The 17,666-nt window shown below is 37.0% G+C and overlaps 1 protein-coding gene across 4 annotated transcripts in view; it reads left to right on the forward strand.

Annotated features, from left to right (window-relative positions):
• Window positions 1–17,666, forward strand: part of LOC103768531 (plasma membrane calcium-transporting ATPase 2) — a 170,999-nt gene that overhangs the window by 57,905 nt on the left and 95,428 nt on the right. For all 4 annotated transcript variants that reach the window (XM_008935672.1, XM_008935674.1, XM_008935675.1 and 1 more), the window contains exon 3: window positions 16,947–17,204. In XM_008935672.1, the coding sequence (XP_008933920.1) occupies window positions 16,947–17,204 (258 nt within the window). The remainder of the gene's footprint in view (window positions 1–16,946; window positions 17,205–17,666) is intronic.

The following is a 17,666-nucleotide window of genomic DNA, read 5'->3' on the forward strand; positions in this document are numbered from 1 at the left end:
TCTCATTACTGATCCACACAGAATCATTTTTCCACTCTTCCAGAAAAGTGCAAAACTGCTGCTATGTTTCAGCAAATGTATTGGGAGAGAAAATTCCCCAGGCAGATGAAGTCTCTCCTACACTGATGATCACACAGGGGTGCGACTTAGGCAAGGTAAAATACATTGTTCCTCAGAATAAAATCCTCCTGGGTCTTGCGCTGAGAGTTTACAGACTCTGCTCCTTGAGCAAACAGAATAGCGAGCCAATGATAGGTAAAGAGGATTTAATGAAAATATGGTATCCTGGCTTCATTTTTTTCTGGTTATTTAGGTTAGAGTGAGTCCAGGACTAAATTTGAAATTATTTGTCTTTATGTATCAATGAATGATGAGATCATTTTTGTTTACAGTTCATAAAGAATTATCAACTGTCCTGTTTTTAAAGACAGTATATGAATAGAAAGAACTGCTTCATGAGATCTAGTACCTGGGCTTTGGTCTGAACCCATTACATTCCTACATTGCTCGAGGAACTGAAACGTCTTTTAGGAAAGAGAGCTTAGGCTCAGTGGAAACCCACCAGGGGAGTGAGAAATGACAGTGATTCCTGCAGGTGCTCCCAGATCTCTGCTTCTTTTTAGCTGTCAATCTGCAGGAACCTTCCACTTGTTGACTTGTTGGTTGATTTTTGTTGTTGTTGGGGTTTGATTGATTGTTTTTTTGTGGTGTGGGTTTTTTTTGTTTGTGTTTTTGTTTGTTTGTTTGTTTTTTTGTTCGTTTGTTTGTTGGTTTTGTTTGTTTCTTTTTGACTCTTTCGCCTTAGATGTCTGCTGAGACAGTCAGTTCTTCTTGCAGGAATGACATAATTTCCATTTGCAATTCTTCTGTCCCTTTCTGAAGCCATTTTCATCCAGTCTGCCCTGCAAGTCAGAGGCACTGCCCAGGTTAGGTACCTTCCTGACCTACACCCTTGTTGAACTGATTAAAACTTTTCTGTCTCTTGTGCTAACACCTTTACTAGCAGGGAATTTTTGAACCTTCTTGAATCCTCTCCCTGTTATTATCTTCAGGCCTTATATCCCACGTGGCTCTTACTACCAGGCTGCAAAAAACACTGGTGTCAGTACTTGACAATCACCTGCTGCTTGCATGATTGAAACAAACCTTTTAACTTTTGTTCCTTGAAATTTATTTCCTCATGTGGATTAAAAAGAGGGAAAAGAGCAGCCTGAGGTGTAAGATGTTTTAACATCCCAATGTTCAACAGGAAGCCATGGGCATGATGTATGTTTACAAGTGTACAGTTGTTTGCAGCTAGGGGGGGGAAGGAAAAATTTTTTTCGTTGACGTAGTTTCTGTTAAAATTCCCAAGGCAAACCTCTGTGTTGAAAACAAAGTTAAATGATCAGTTAGGTTGCTTACCACTGCTCAGCAGAGGTTTGGCTGGGTTAGCCTTCCTTTTACTCATGCCACAAGTTAACAAACAGGAAAAAAATACAGAAACAGGATGTAGTCCCCTGAAATTTAGTCCTCCCAAGTCACTTGCATGACGCTGTTGGTGGCATTGACATGCTGCTGCTGCTCAGGGCTGTGGCTGGGGTGCCTGCTGTGACCTCTCTTGCCTTAGTTGTCTCACAAGAAACTATATTTCTGGGGTTTACCACTCAGTTATTTCCTTATCGTTCTTCTAATGTGCCGTATTGCTTCGTCAACAGGGACTTAAGCTGAAGATTTAAATCAGAAAGGATATCTGTGTAGTCGGAGAGCAGATAGAGCTGATCCACAGCTCCCATGAGCTCTGTACCAACTCCTCGGTGCACATCTAGCAAATCTTTTGCTCCTTACATGTGAACCTGAACAAGTACACGTGCACAGATGGAGTGGACAGCAGGTCACGGTCAGACATGGAAATGCAGGAGCCAATATTCTCATCGATGCTCAATTTGCCAGGGAGCTGCAAATGTCTTCACTACAGAAGCAAAGGCAGCCATGTGATGAGTAGATAGAAACCTCTGTAAAAAACAAGTGTGAGGGGACAAAACCCCTCAAACAAATGACTTACGCCCCACCTTGTCCAGATCTGTTGCCTGGGAGCTGGAATGCTGTGCTGTTGTCATCTTCTCTCGGGCTGCTGACTGGGAAGGTATGGCTCAAAATATGTCTCTTGACGTTTCATCACATGGAGCAAGTCTGCAGAAATAAGTCACGGTGAGAAAGATTCGACCAACCAGACCAACCATTAGTGCAGGTATCTGTGGAAGGAAGTGAAAAAAAGTTACAATTTCATTCATATATATATAAAGAATTTATATTAAAAAGAATGTATAAAAAAGAACATGAAGCAGCTGGCAACAAACTTCTCTTCCTTATTTAGGAGTGAAAGTGCTTAATTTAATACCACCTAGCATGAATTTCTGCTCAATTTGTAGTCTGTGCTGGTGTACATTTTAAAAATAAATATTTTGATTGATTGGGTCAGTCCAATCCTCCTCCTATTGTAATAACATGCAACTAAGACATTGTTCCTTCAAAACATTCTAAACTTCTATTATTATGGGCAGTATATTTTTGTGGTTGCAGTTCTCGGCTTTCCTTAGATCAGTTTGTGGTTTTGTTGTTTTTAATGTGATAGGTAGGATGCTAATAACACACAGCAGACATTCCAGCATTCCCCTGTATCCAGGGGAAGTCATGTTAACGTGACTCTAAGGTCATATTAACAATTTCATTAATTGTTCTCGATTTGCATGTATAAACAGCTGAAATTTCTCATCCAGCTTTTAATTTTTTCTATAAATTAGGGGGTTTATATTTTATTTTATTTTGCTCAAGGGTAGGTAATTCCTACCCCACATTGTCTATATTTGAAAATCAGCCCAAATCCTCTACCAGCATATTATTATATTCAGATGCATGTGCAGGGTTTGTCTTCTGCTCTCATACACAATTTTTTTGCAAATAGAGAAATATTCCCTCTGTTGGAGGATGCAACTAGAAATCTCAGCCTGCACCAGCCAATACCAGTCACAGTCTGGCAAGATGCATGTTAAGAGTAAAGGAGGTATGGGGGGAAAAAACCCAAACCAAACCCAAAACCAACCTTGGTACTGTCACAAGAAATAATGGCTCCCAGCTGCATTGCCCTGTGGACTTAGAGGTTAAATTATTTAATTTATTGGTAAGCAAGAGATGCATTTTATTCCTTTTTGGAAGGAAAGCAGAGTGCATCCCTTCCCAGCTTCCCCACAAGGATGAATTCTGGGCCTTATGGGGAGAGCTGGGCAGCCTCTGGAAGTCAGGCAAGGTGGGATGGGGAGGAAAATCACCCTTTCCCTGTTGCTGTGGCTGGTGGGACAGCTCGATCTGAGATTTGATGAAATTCTTTTTTCCCAGTTTTTAATCTGTTTTTATTCCTTTGTGTTTCTTTACCAGTAGTTGTGACATAACTACATTCATTTTACTATTTTCAGGTAGCTGATATTTGGAGTCTGTCACTCCTTCAGTATCCAATTCTTCACAATTTTCTTCCCACTTTCAGAGAGATCTTTTTCTTTTTTGGAGTTACTCCCCAGATCATAAAGTACTTAAATTCTTTCCAAAACATGTAATGTCTCAATAGATCAATCTGTTTTCCTCTGGGAATTCTAGAAATCTTACATTTCCATGACGAAATCAGCTTATTCTTAAATTGTATAAATATACAAAATGCCTCCTGGGGAAACCTTGAAATAGATTCTTGTGTATGCAAACACATATTGGCGCAGGAGAAACACCCAGGTGTCATTTAGGCAGGAAGCAAACGTTGGATATGAAGGGAATAGCAGGATTAGCTCTGCAGGCGCACTGCCGTCTCATCTGCTGCTGGAAAGGGTACCCACTATTATTACATTCTCTGGTAGAGTACAGTCAGTTCATGCCAAATGTAAACATACTGGGTTTGCTGCTTATGTCTTTATTACTATTGATCACTTGTGTGGCTTTACACCAGAAATGAGCACTAGCAAATTGACCCCTGGCTCAAGATTTCATTTAAACAAGAAATACTCGTGTGCTCCCCTTGGTTAAATGACCCTGGTGGATAAGCAGTTGTTTCAAAAAAGTTTTGGCCGAGGAACTTTAACTAAATTTAATTCAACTTTATTGAGAGTAACCTCAGATAAATAGCCATATCTTGAGCCACTCGCTGGAGAGTTTACTTCTTAGTGAGAAGCAATGATGAGTACAAGTGAATATAAACTAAATATTCTAATGCAACATTTATTAATTTTACCTTGACTTTACCCCTACAGACCACATCTGGGATTTCACTGTACATTTTAATTAGCATTTTATTTCAGTAGGGCTACTCACATGTTAATGAAGCATATGAATTATTTCAGTTCTTTTCCAGACTCATACATACTGTGAGTCTTGCAGGGCCAACTCAAGATCCTAGGACACAAAGATTTCCACGGGGAAGTGTTGTCTCCTTGTCTCTCAAAATCTATCTCCCTGGGTTTCATTAATATGCATTTAATATATTTGATTAATGAATGAGAATCAGAAATGTCAGAAATGAGTCAGCTGAGCAAAGTTAATTCTCCATTCTTTGTGGCAGTTTTAGATCTTTTTTTTTTTTTGTAAGCATTTTACACGTGGTAACAGATTGCATTAAAAACACATAAATGCAGGCAGCATAAAAATCTAGTTTGTGAGGACAACAGTAATGCTATTTTATGTCTCCTAAAATCATAGCAGTATGTAGCAATAAACAATAGTGTTTTGCCAACTCTTCCAGTTACAAAGCCAACATGAAGATGAAAAGCTGATTCTACAACCTATGTGTGTGCACTTCATATTAAAAAAAATGCCATCTAGTAATATTTTTGGTACATTGAAAAATCCATTACCTCTTTAAGTCCTTTCCAGAATGAAAAATGTTTTGTAGAAAATGTGAAGCCTTTTTAAAATAAAATGAGGCAAATTTCAATAATTTTTAGACTTTGTAGTGATTTGAATCTTAACTTCCACCCTGCTTCATGAACTATGTCAGTAAAAAAGCAAACCAACTCAGCATCCCTGAACACTGACTTGAAATGTTTTCAGACTTTTGTTGCAGATGCTGAAAACAACAATAATTAGCAAACATTTTCCAATCTCTTGTACATCTCAAAAGGTCAAGGGAACAGCTGAACTGTCCTGTAATCCTCACTGTCAGTGTCAACTAATCGCCCGTTGGCACGACAGGGAAATCTAGCTGCCCGTTCCGAGGTCTTTATCTGGCCTATTTGCAGGCTGTAAGTGCTGGGTTTAATTTTGCAGGACTGTCAAACATTTGTCTAGTGCGACATAACCTTACACCAAACCAGGTACTTCTTCAGGTTTTAATTATGACTTAATTTAGCCCTTAATAAGAACAAATTTGTCTCAGGGCACTTTCAAATGACTTTGTTTTGACTATAAAAACCTAAAGTGTGTATGTTATTCTGTAAGCCTATATAGAGTGTGTTACATAACGTTCTTCAGGCACTGAGGAGTCCTAAATCAATGCAAAACCAGGTCATCTCTAAGAGGGTATAAGGGTCATGGAGCCTGAAAAGCTGATATGTCCTAATAGGAATCCTTTCTCATCTTTACTGCTAAACACATAACACTGATTCAGCTGTCACTGCACTGGAGGTTTTTGTTGTGCTGTCCAAGCAGGAAAATTTCCAAGCAGGAAAATTCATTAGAGAAGTGGGGACAATAAAATTGCAGTCATTAAAAATAAAATTTTTATTATAAAATAGCTTAATCACAAAGTATAGATTAATTTTGGAATTATCACAACTTTTCAGGCATATTGTTGCAAACAGTCAAATGCTTATATCATTCTTCATAAAAATTGAACCATAAGATTCCCAAAGTATTTTTTAAACCAGTCTAAACTGTCTATGGGTACAAGGAATGAAGCAGTTGGCATTCTGGAAAATAGGAGAAACAGAATTATTTGCCCTACTAAAAACAGCTTGTTCTGCCAGAATTCCACCATTTAATGTCCTTCCTCCTAAAGCTAGGATGAGGTGAGGCAGCATATGGCTTCTAGTGACATTAGCCCAATCTGTTTCTGTAAAAAAATATAATTTCTTTAAGAATTTGATTAAGAAACTATCTTATCAATTTCTGCACTAAATCATAGTTCAGTGTAAGGTCTAAATATCCAGGAGCAGAGAACAGAACAGGTTGGAGTATCCAGCTATTACATGTGTCCAAACTCATGCATGCAAATCATCTCACTTGTGTAAGGCTGTTTTCATGAGGAGAAAGTGGTGCACATTTGAATTGCCATTACCTGGCTACACAATTGAATTTTTGAAAGATATCTGCTTTTATGTTGTCTTCTAGATTCAAAAGATGGGACAAATTTAGGTTTAGGGCTCCAATACTAGATGAATTGCTGAGAGTCCTGGGTGGGATGGGATCAGGGAGAGCATGATGATGAGGATGGTTTGGTGGCTTGCTGATGGAGTTCATTTAGTCTGTCCCCATACTCAAAAGCACTATCAACAGTACCTTAAGCCATTCTTGACAAAAACTTATCACACTTATTTTTAAAAGGTTTCCGTGATGGAAATTCTGTAGGTAATTTGTCAAGGTGTCCATGCATGAGACTGTCAGTCCTGGTGTATAGCCCACGTGTCTCTTGTAAGAATTAAAACACATCATGGCCTTGTTATGTTTTTATATGGATGTGAAGACCAATTTGTCATGTTATGTTTCCAGCCATACTTTGTCTACTTGAAGACAATTTGATTATAAATATGGACCTATAGCTATTTAAGGGAACCTACCCAACTTTTTCAAAAGGAATTTGAAATTGGAACAATGTGTCAATAATTCAGAGGAATATAAATATTGTGCTGAATTTGACCAAGGGAGACAAAATATCTTAAAATTATTTACCTGGAGTTTTAAAAAAAAAAATAAAATTTCCCCAAACCAATGAAACCCCAAAAGCTCTGAAAACTTCTTAATTGTCATAATTTAATATTAGTTATTAAGTAAACAACATGAAATGCATGAATACTGAGTGGTTTTGGTTTGGGTTACGGGATTGTTTTACAGCTTCAAAGGAGGGTGCTCTTTGCCAACTAGACAGGACAAACTATGTGAAAACCTCAAGTGCGTATGTGCTTATGGTTCATGTCTGTTGGTGGGTTTGAATTAGAATGGAAAATTATTATTTGGAAAAAAATATTTAAGCACAATTGACTGAAACAAAACCTTTTTGAGCATTAAAACTGTGATGATGAGGCAGCTGTGTAACACTCTGCTGCTTTTGTTTGTTTGTGGAGAAACCAGTAACAATAAAAGAGGCCTTTGAGATAAAATATCTAAACCCCAGCATAAAGTATGTGCACAGAGGTGTCATCAGGTCTTGACCTGGGACCGATGCCCTTGTTTGTTTGTTTGTTTAAGCCTAAGTGTGTATCTGTGAACATATACCTCTGTATCTGTTAATATATTTACATGTTTTCATGTATGTATATATAGAAACATACCAGAAAACAACTGATTGCAATTTATTGCTGTTTTTGCATAATGAGCTCTGTCTTTTCTTTCTAGGTTATACAGGTGAAGTTGTTTCAGTAAAGTATGCAGAAACATTTTGAATCTCAAAAACTAGATGAGTTACAACCAAAATTAATATACAGAACATATAGCATCTATGCTCTGAGTGGAAGTTATCCTAACTACGTGCAGCTTTAGCTGCGTTGGATATTTCTACATTAACACTTCAGGTTGGATACAGAGTATACTTCAGAAACAACATCTGCTTGTCCCCCATTAACACATTTTGGTCCACACTGCAGGGTGCTTTCAGGGAGTGCTGAATGTACATTAAGGTGGGATTTCATCCCATCCCTTGGGATGAAACTAATCGGAGAAATATGATCCAGAAACGCATTTCCTTAGCACATAGATTTGTACTGTAAAATTACTTTTATAGAGCCACACTATTTGCTAGCGTTGGCTTCTGCTCCAAGACATTGTGATATAACATTTAATCTTTTACTGACATATTTTTTCACCTCTTAAAGCTTTATAACACAAAGTAATGAAGATGAGAAATTTAATGAAAGTAATAAACACTGCAGTTTAGGAGCTGGTTTTGTGACTGAGGACTATAGATCTTCCATGTCTTACTCAACTTGTGTTTATTTCTCATGAGTATGACTGATGGGTGAGTTAATAACAAAGAGGCAGAGGTGTTCCAAGAACTGGCTGTAGAGCACGTTGCTGTAGCCTAAGCTCAGAAAAGCACTGGTTTAATTATTGGATTTTGAAGTATCCTAGCTGTGTTAGATTGCTTAAGCTACTCACTTGCAAATTTTCTTAATCAGCAGCCTTCAAGCTGTGGTCTTGAATGAACTACTTTTGAAGGGGCCTGTTAAATTCAGTAACCTATTCTTAGTATCTTCTCTCTACAGGGCTTGCAGGCTGGAAGAAGTTGACAATTACTCTTTAAATGGTCTACATGTAGAAGTGTATCCTCCAGCAATCATAACGTATGAGCAATCCTGTGCTCCAGTTTGGTTTTTGTAGAGGCCCTGGTGAAATGTCTGTCAAGATTTCCAGGCAAAGTAATTTTCTTTCAACATTGTCTTGCAAATTTTGGGTAGCATTTCCGTTAAATACAGCCTTTTTCTAAAATAATCTTGAAAAGGGAATCTTTTTGGAAGCAAGTACATTTTGTTTATATTAGAACACAATCAAAGAGAGATAGAATGGTACAAGCATCCATTATGCAGGCAGATGCCACCCTAAAAACCTTCTTCACTGATGCTCTTGATCATTCTGCTTCAGACAGGAAGAGAATAGGCTTCATTTGTAAGAAGTTAGATGAAGCAGAAGTTAGACAGAAAGCTATGAATCTGATTATGTATTTATGAAATATTTGTTGCTCTGTGTTAAAGTTAAATCTTTTTTCTTAGGTCTGTTTAAAGTCAAGTGCCTTGATGATAGCCAGTTTGCTAGTAAGCATTTCTTTATTTTCATGGGCTTTTGTGTTTCCTGGTGCTTTCAGTGATCAGCATGGGGAGTGGTAGCTGAGGAAGTGTTGAAATCCTCCTCTCTATCCAGCTGTCTTTAGGAAGCACTGCAGCTCATCAGGGGTTGCTACATGAGAAATGGGAGCATTCTTCCTGTTTTTAGAAACTAACTGCAGCTTTGGCTTTCTGATGTCTTTGTACAAAGCACCTGGATAGTTGGAGCTCCAAATGTACCATATTTTCTTGAGAGTATGTTTTTTTCTTCAGCTGTGTGTTCAGGACCTAAATGGGCCATTTGTGTTTAATAAGGCTCTTCTAAGACAACTTTTAGCCCAGTAGCTACAGTGCTGCCTATGCAGATTTTTTTAACAGCAAGGTTAGAATTCTAAATCAAACTTAATAAAACTTATCCAAGTGAATAAATGTCAGCATATGGATAATCACTTTGCAAACAAATTCTAATTTCTTCCTATTAGTTTTATTTGTAATTTTTTTTTTTTGTATTGGCACAAAAGCCTGTTTCAAGTGTGGCCTTCCGAGACATGATCACAAAAAAAGGCCTTCCTTTCCCTCCTTATTTTACTCTCAATCAGCCGATGCCATTTATGTTAGTGTTCCAGTTAAGTGATTCAAGACTGGCACAGTTCTCTGGGATTGTTGTCTCCTGCATTGTTAATTCCATTCAGTACATATATCTTTGAAAAGCAGTTTGTCTTTTATGTTCAGTTTTGTCGTAGTTCTAATTTATAAATGACATCACCCAAAAAGATGATATTTTCCTTTATTTCTGGTATGTGTTCCTCAGTGCTGTAAAATGGTTTGTCCTGTTGATGAAGTCGAAACTTAGACATATTTCTGATGTAGTCAGATCAGTCCGGTTATTCTCAGAAAACCCAACTGGAGGTATCAAGGCTGGCCACTAAACAAAAATTCACAGTGAAGGATTGATATAACAATTTGATATATTAATAGAATATATATTTCTGTTCTACATTGAAACTGAAGCAAGGTCTTTCAGGTTTTTGCCATGAAAAATCCTGAAAAAAGATCCTGAACTGAACGGCTGAGCAAAAGTGTGTAAGGTTAAGACCATGTTCACCTGGTCTGCATTCTTGGAACAGTGACTTCAGTTTGGACCCTTTTGTAACTCCGTTTTTATACATCCTCAATAAACACAAAGAAACCTTCAACTTTAACCAGACTTTCCATTGTCAATATTGATATTTGCACTGAAATTAAAAGTTACATAAGAAACAATTATTTTTGACAAATGTCTTTTTTACATTTAATTTTTTTAAATATCTCTATAGGGACAAATAATAATGATATGCTTCTTTAAGGAATAGTTATAGGTTATATCAACAGATATACAAGACACACAAACCTCCCTCAAGCAAAGTTCTTGCTGTGTGGAGTATGTTATCCTGTATTTGGAACCTTACCCTTTGACTGACGGTCTTTACTTCTGTCAGTTAACTCCTACATAATGAATTGCTTACAGTATTTAAGAGAATACTCATTAATTAATTCCATTATTTTGTCTTTTTTGAAAAAGATTTTACTGTCTCATATATTTAGTAATGCCTGAAAAGCTCTTTTATGATTGTTTATCTTTATGGGGTATTTTTCATGACGTGTGAAAACCCTTCGTTTCAAATTCTTACTGGGTTGCACAGCAAATATATTTGCTGGAAAGATATTCAAGTGAATGTAATTGCTCTTTTTAAACTGCTTTGATGAAGATGCTGCATTTGTTGTTTTATAATACGCTATCCTGGTTTTTACCATATTCTAAAATGGTTACCAGCGGTCTGCTTCTAGATTCTTCATGGCTGCATTATAGTTTGGTTTAGTAGATACTGTCTTTTCTGAAGTTTCCCTATTGGAAACGTCTTGATTCTTAGCTTCCTTCTTTTATGGCTGGTATACAGTCTGCTCATCTGTCTTTCTAGTGCTCTCTCCCCTATTTCCTTTCAACTTATCATCTTTTGAATGGGGTGGAAGAAGTGAGATTCTGCTTGTCCAATACTGCCTTGGTTTCTTTTGTGTCAACTGAAATTTTTATTACAATGTAGAAATCTGGAAATACCGATATGGAAATACTCTACACTTGGTGTAATAAGCAACAAGAAAGAAAACTTAGGCACGTGCAGAGATTTTCAGAATCAGCAAGGAAAGCCCAGTTTAGGTATTGCCCAGGAACAGATAATTCTAAAGGAAGCATGGAAACGATACTATATGCATCATGGACTCAGAAAAAAGCAGACATATCACTTCTAAAATCAGATTGGATGGAGTAGAACATCAGTTTCTGGGAGTCAAGTGTTTGTCCAAAGAGTGGTTTCACTCTGGTTTTGCTCAACTGTACCAAAGCTATCAGTTCTATACTGTTCACCAGCACAAAGTGTGCTTAGGGAGCAAATTCATTCCTGGAAGGCGGTGATACAGGTAAATGGCACAAGTTCAGGACTTGAGCTGGCTTCAGTAAGAACACGTGAAGAACTTGCAAAGTGCAAAATGTGCACATTGTGTCATATGGGACCTCCAAATTAAATAATTGTTTCATAATGTAAAGTGACCTACAAATCTGTGTTGCACTGCAAAAAAATTAAGTCCCACAGACACCTTCCCTTCGTTAGAGATGTGTCATCAACAAAACTGGGTTGCTTTTAGATATTGCTCATTAGGTAGATTTCCAGGTTGCCAAGCACGACTCAACTCTCAACTGGGAACATGAGGTAATGAGATTTAGAACTTTGGGATGAAATATTAAATCTTTGCACATATTTTCCAGGACAAGCCTCTCCAGAAGTATTAATTGTGTAAGTAAAACTCAGCTAGGACGTGACCTTGCAAGCATTGTTGAGTAACTGCGCTTGAGCTCTTCTTAATAAACACAGGGAACAAATTCCAAGGTCTGTTTCTTATGTTTGAAAACTATGTTTTACTTTTTGATTATGTGGCTATATTTACCAGAAGTTTTTACCTCTGAGTAATATGCAGTATAACTGTAGCAGTCAGATGTCAAGTTTTTCCCTTGCAATCCCCAAGAAGAGGATTTATGATTTAAATTCCTATATTGGCCATTCTCTATTTTTTCTATGGCCACAAAAGGAAACAAAATTGAACATAAACATTATAGAAATAGTTGTATGGTCATGTTCCTGCCATTGCCTTGGGTGGAGTTAGGACCCTGTCCTTTTGACTGGTCTTTGCAAAATGCATTTCCTTGGATGTGCCAGTTCAGAAGAATCTTGCTCAAATATTGTATCTCTTGAAGTTGAGTGAGTAGTTTAATTAACATTAATGAACGTTTGTGAGGAATGTGTGAATATATATGCTTTCAGGGCTTACAGATTTGTTTCCTTGCATGAATATGTCAAAAATGTGTAAATATTTAATGTAGAACTCCAAAATTGACAGTTATGTAACTAACCTACAGGGACAGTAGCTTTTCTTTTTTTTTTTTTTTTCCCCTTCCCCCCGCCGGAGTCCTTATATAACTAACTGATGTATCACAAAGCAAGGAATTCTAATATTGTTTTCAAATAAATATCCAGAAATCACTTTTAGTGACTCTACAAGCACCCTAAATCTGAAATGTGTGTAGTGTAAATATCTTGTTCTAGTAAATCCCTGCATGGTTGGTCACAGAAACAAATGTGTTTTGGGGGAGCTAGTAACTAGAAAATAGTTTTCATGGGTGAATAAGCCCTTGGAGAGTATGAGAGACAGACAGAAAACTTGAAGTTGCAGTAATTTCTGCAACTTTGCTGTTAGCTGTGGCTCTGTAGTGACAGATGCTTTGAGCTTTGCCAGCCTGTGGCCTCGCTCCCTTGTGCTGTGCCCTGACTGGAAGCAATACATCTGATGATGCACCCTCACACCAAGGATTTTGGGAAGAAGTATTGGTCCTTCAGTAACTGGCAGTTGTTCTTTGGACTCATTTTGTAAAAATAAATATTGCATTATCCATTACAGCTTGGAAAATCTTGTTAAGGTGGGGAATTTATTTTATTTATTGCATAGTCTTTGGTTGTTGTTCCTTTTCCTACCCAACTGAATAAAATAAGTAACATCACTTATGATGTTAGTAACAAGAGCCCAGATATACTAATAAAAAACCTGTAACTTAGAGCCACTCAATTTTGCTTCAATAACATCAGTGCTGGAGTTGCAGCAAAGGAAAAATGTCTTTACAGAATGCAATCAGATAAAAAGTTTCTATTGTGGGAACTGTTGTCTTTCGGATGACAAAACCAGTTTGACTAAAAAAATTACCTCTGGGGGTGTTATATGAGATTTTCCTAGGGAATTTAAATGCCACAAGGCATTCTCAGCATAAAAATGGAAATGTGTAGGTTGAAATGAGTAGCTGAGAGGTATGTGCTGTAGGCTGGGACTTAGGAATACAGATGTTCACAGTTTTTAAAAATATACTTTTCCTGATTTAAAAATTACCATGCTGCAGCTTAAAACTGTATGGTTTGTAATTATAATCGTTATCCTATTCAAGGCAGCTTTAAGAATCTCCTCCTATTTGAAATCTTAAAACAGACATTCTTTTTAGCTGCACAGTGCCTGCATGATTCTTTTTGTATTTGCCCAGGTTTGGTTGGTGTTATGAGAAACATTTATATTGAAGTGGCGGCTATGACCCTAAAAGCATTCCAGTTGCCAACAGGACAGGAGCCTGGTAATCTGTCAGGAGATGCTGTCTGGCTCTGTGGCCTTTTACTTTTTTTCCCTTTTCTCCCTTTTTGGCTTTCACTAAACTGAGATGATTCCAATCAACCAAATTATTTTCTCCTGCCAGTTGCAGTGAAGTTTCCTGCTCACTGTCTTCCTGAAGTGCTTTAACCTTCCTCTCCTTTCTCACCTTCCCCTTATTGACACAAATATATTTAAGTCTTTTATCATACAGGTCCCCTCCCATTTAGTATCCTATGCTTTGATCTTCTTTTTTTTTTTCTTCGAATGCCTTATATGTAATTAAAATACTGCTATTGCAGAATAGGCTTCTCAGGCTACTTTAGAAAACACTGCCAAGTGAGGGAGTGCATCAATGAGTCCAGCACAGGCTGAGTGCCTGGGTATTTGCCCAGCTTTCTGGGTTCCTGGGCAGGTTCTGTAGCCTCTAGCTCTTGTGCTTAGGCTGCCTGCAATCTCCGATGAGACAGAAACCCAGGTTGTGTGACTTCTGGGGGATTGACTTCGTGTGGTGGTTTGAATTACTTTAATTACTTTCCTAGTCTTTTTTTTTTTTTTTTTTTGGGTAATGTACTTTGGAGATATTTTGTAGAGGACATAATCATATTAGTCCTATTTGTATTTCTGAACGTTCTCTGAGGCCACACAGCCCCGCTCCTCTGCAGAGGTTTTGGTTCACCTATGTGTTCCTCCACACTCCTTTGGAATAAACTGGTCCATTTTATTACTTCATTTTCTTTTTCTGTGCCAAAGGAGTTACAGCCTTTTACATTCGTGACTTGCAGTCAGATGTTGATAATCTCAGTTGCATCTGCGTTTTCTGTCTTATGACTGTGGGGAGCAACACTCACATGACATACAATTCATAGTTATTAAAAACTTTTTTACTTTTCTGGAATTGAATTTTCAGACAGGTATGACCTATGTTAAATATAATTTTAAATAAGTGCTTCACAATTCACTGTCTTGGAATAAATCACTACCATAAATCACATATGTATATTAACATTTTTTTCAGGTGTATTATGAAAAGTGAATTATGTTCTCTGGTTGAGTGTAATCTTAGACAGGTGAACACAATTCCTTTCATCTTGATGTTAACATCTTGTATTATTTGCATGCTATGTTAGACTATTTTTTTCTGTTTTTATGAACATATTAGGAAAAGTATTGTTTATATTAACGTGGTACGACAACACATAAAAGAAATCATGTCACTGTTCAAGTTAATATTTTTATTCCTTTACCTCTTTTGCTGAATCAAGAAGTGTTTTTTTTTTTTTTGTTTTTTTTTTTTTTTTTCCCTGAAGAGACACAACTATTGCTCTCCAAGCCATTCAAAGCACAGTGTGTTAACACTGGGTTCAAGTGCAATGACTAGATGTTGGGTTTTGTCTTTGACTGTTGCTAGATCAATCTCTGTTTCTTTTGTGAGAAATAGGAGAGGATGTGTGCTGTTTAAAAACAACACATTACTCATGATACGTGATTCTAAATCATATCGAATGAATAGTGAAATTCTTTTCTTACGTTTGCCAAAACAGAATTACTTGTGCTAGGAAACCATTTAAACCAAACATAGACCAATCAAAATCATTAAGTTTAAACAGCTCATCAGTCCTTCTCAAAAGTAATGTTCTGCTGAAGGAAGAAATTGAAGAAGTGTTTTGTAGGTTGTATTTGTGACTGGTATTAAGTAGTTTAAGGTACTGAAGCTAAAAAAGGTTACTTAATTTCTTTCTTGGCTGCTTTAAAAATGGTTTCTTTAGCAAGGTTCTTGTACTGCAGATAAAGGTTCCTGTAGGTCATCAGTCTGAGCATCCCTGCTAGAAAAACCTCTTGGGAGTGTGCGTTTCCTTCTGATTATGCTAAGTCTAAATTTAAACTACTGAGAATATTGGTAAAAAATTTATTTTAATTTTCTTTTGTTCACTTAGTGGGCTTTCAGTCCATCATCTTTCTTCCTTTGACTTTAGGTGGTTTTGTTACTGTCATATGCAAGAGTATATGAACTCAACTGGTTAATGAATTATGATGCTTATGTTACAGGGAAATCTCTCTAACTTTAAAAATAGAAATAAAATTGCTTGTTAATTTCCTCTAGTGACAGGTGATGAGTATACCAAAATGAAATTTTAGTCATAGATGGAAACGGCACAGTTTCCAAGTTGCTTAAGTTCATTGGTACTTGGCTAAGATGGAAAAGTGATGTCAAATGCCTGCTTAGTTCAGTTTTTCATGATAAAGTAAAATATTGCTTGCCTCCCTGGGTCGCTCATGTGAGGAGGCTTCATTGTTCTGACTGAGTTCTTCTTTTCTTCTCCTGTCAGTTGGGATATCCCTGAATTGTGTGATCCTAGGATGTGTACTTTCCCATCCACTGTTATAAACTATCTTTTTTAGATCTTATTTCATTAAGGAGGACAGCTATATTATTTTTATTTTGTGAATGCCATCTAGGAAATGTTTAATTGCATATTACTTTGAAATAAATAATTATCAGATCTATAAAAAGCAAGTCAGAATTAACATGTCAGAATTAATACATATAATGTAGGGGTTTTTTATACTGTTTTAGTTGTGACAAAAATAATATACTTACAGTTCTATAAGCATTCCACTGTATTTCCCTGTAAGGAGGAACGATGAATTAATATTAGGCTATTATTTTTACCCCATGTTCCCTAATACATTTCAATAGCACATTTAAATGCTAATACACTTAGTGAATCTCAGAATTTTTTAAACAAGTGTTCCTTACAAGTGCATTTAGTTGAGAACGTTCAGAAATGGTATTGAAAATTATTTCTTAAATCTGTTTTAATTTAAGCCATTTTCTTTAGTCTGAATTTAACGCTATTGATTTATGTTGCTTGCTCTAACTCATTGTGACTTTTGGTAAGTTCTCCTTGCTTGTAGAAGTGCTTGATGGCTCAGGTGCAGCTATCAGCCCTTCTATTAGGTAACAGAATTGATGCCTTCTTTTCCCATTTATTTATTTGGGGTTTACCAAGGACAGCACGTTCAGTAGAAAAATTGAAAGATGTAGCATTTCTATTGATTTGCTTCTTTCTCTTTTCCTCAGACATCTTTATTTCTAGTTTTTCCTCTCTTCTGCTCTGTTTCATTTAACAGATAGTACTTTGAAAAGCAGTTCTGTTCCTTAACCTCATTGTCATTTCACAGCAAGGTTTTCTTCTTGTGAGAAAGTTGACTGAAAGAGTCTTAATGTTGTCTTTGCAGGGTGTGGTACTGCAACAGGAGGAGCTGAAGATGAAGGTGAGGCTGAAGCTGGCTGGATTGAAGGTGCTGCCATCCTACTCTCTGTTATCTGTGTTGTACTTGTCACTGCCTTCAATGACTGGAGCAAGGAGAAGCAGTTTCGTGGGCTTCAAAGTCGTATTGAGCAGGAACAGAAATTTACTGTTGTCCGAGGTGGACAGGTTATCCAAATCCCAGTGGCAGAGATAGTAGTTGGTGACATTGCACAGGTGAAATATGGTAAGTGCTGTCAACTAGACGTCTACTTTTCTGAACATGAATTATTCTCATTTCTTATTCTAGCAGAATAGACTCACTCCACTGGAAGTGATTTATAAGACAGAGAATTATGTGGTGTCATTATTGTCCCCAGTAAGATAACAATTTGGCTGTTAGGGCAAAAGGAAAACCTATGATACTTGATATAAAATTGCTCTAGGGATTTAATTTTATTTTTGTAATTCTCACTTTGGTTCACTGACAAGGACAGTAACTGTTCATACAAAGTAATTCTCTTTCTTGGAAGATTACACTTTTCAGAATTTTTGGTTTCTGTCAGTTAGGAATAAGAGGAAGTATTTTTAAATGGTCTGTGAAAGGAAATTGTCGTTTTGTACTCAGCCTGCTTGGTAGGCTACTCCAGAGCTATGGATCCTCTAAGTCTCCCCCAACATTAGATGCTTCAGTTATATGCTGTAGGGA

The sequence above is a fragment of the Merops nubicus genome, unplaced genomic scaffold (genome assembly GCF_000691845.1).
Source record: "Merops nubicus isolate BGI_N331 unplaced genomic scaffold, ASM69184v1 scaffold19642, whole genome shotgun sequence".
NCBI classification, from domain to species: domain Eukaryota; kingdom Metazoa; phylum Chordata; class Aves; order Coraciiformes; family Meropidae; genus Merops; species Merops nubicus.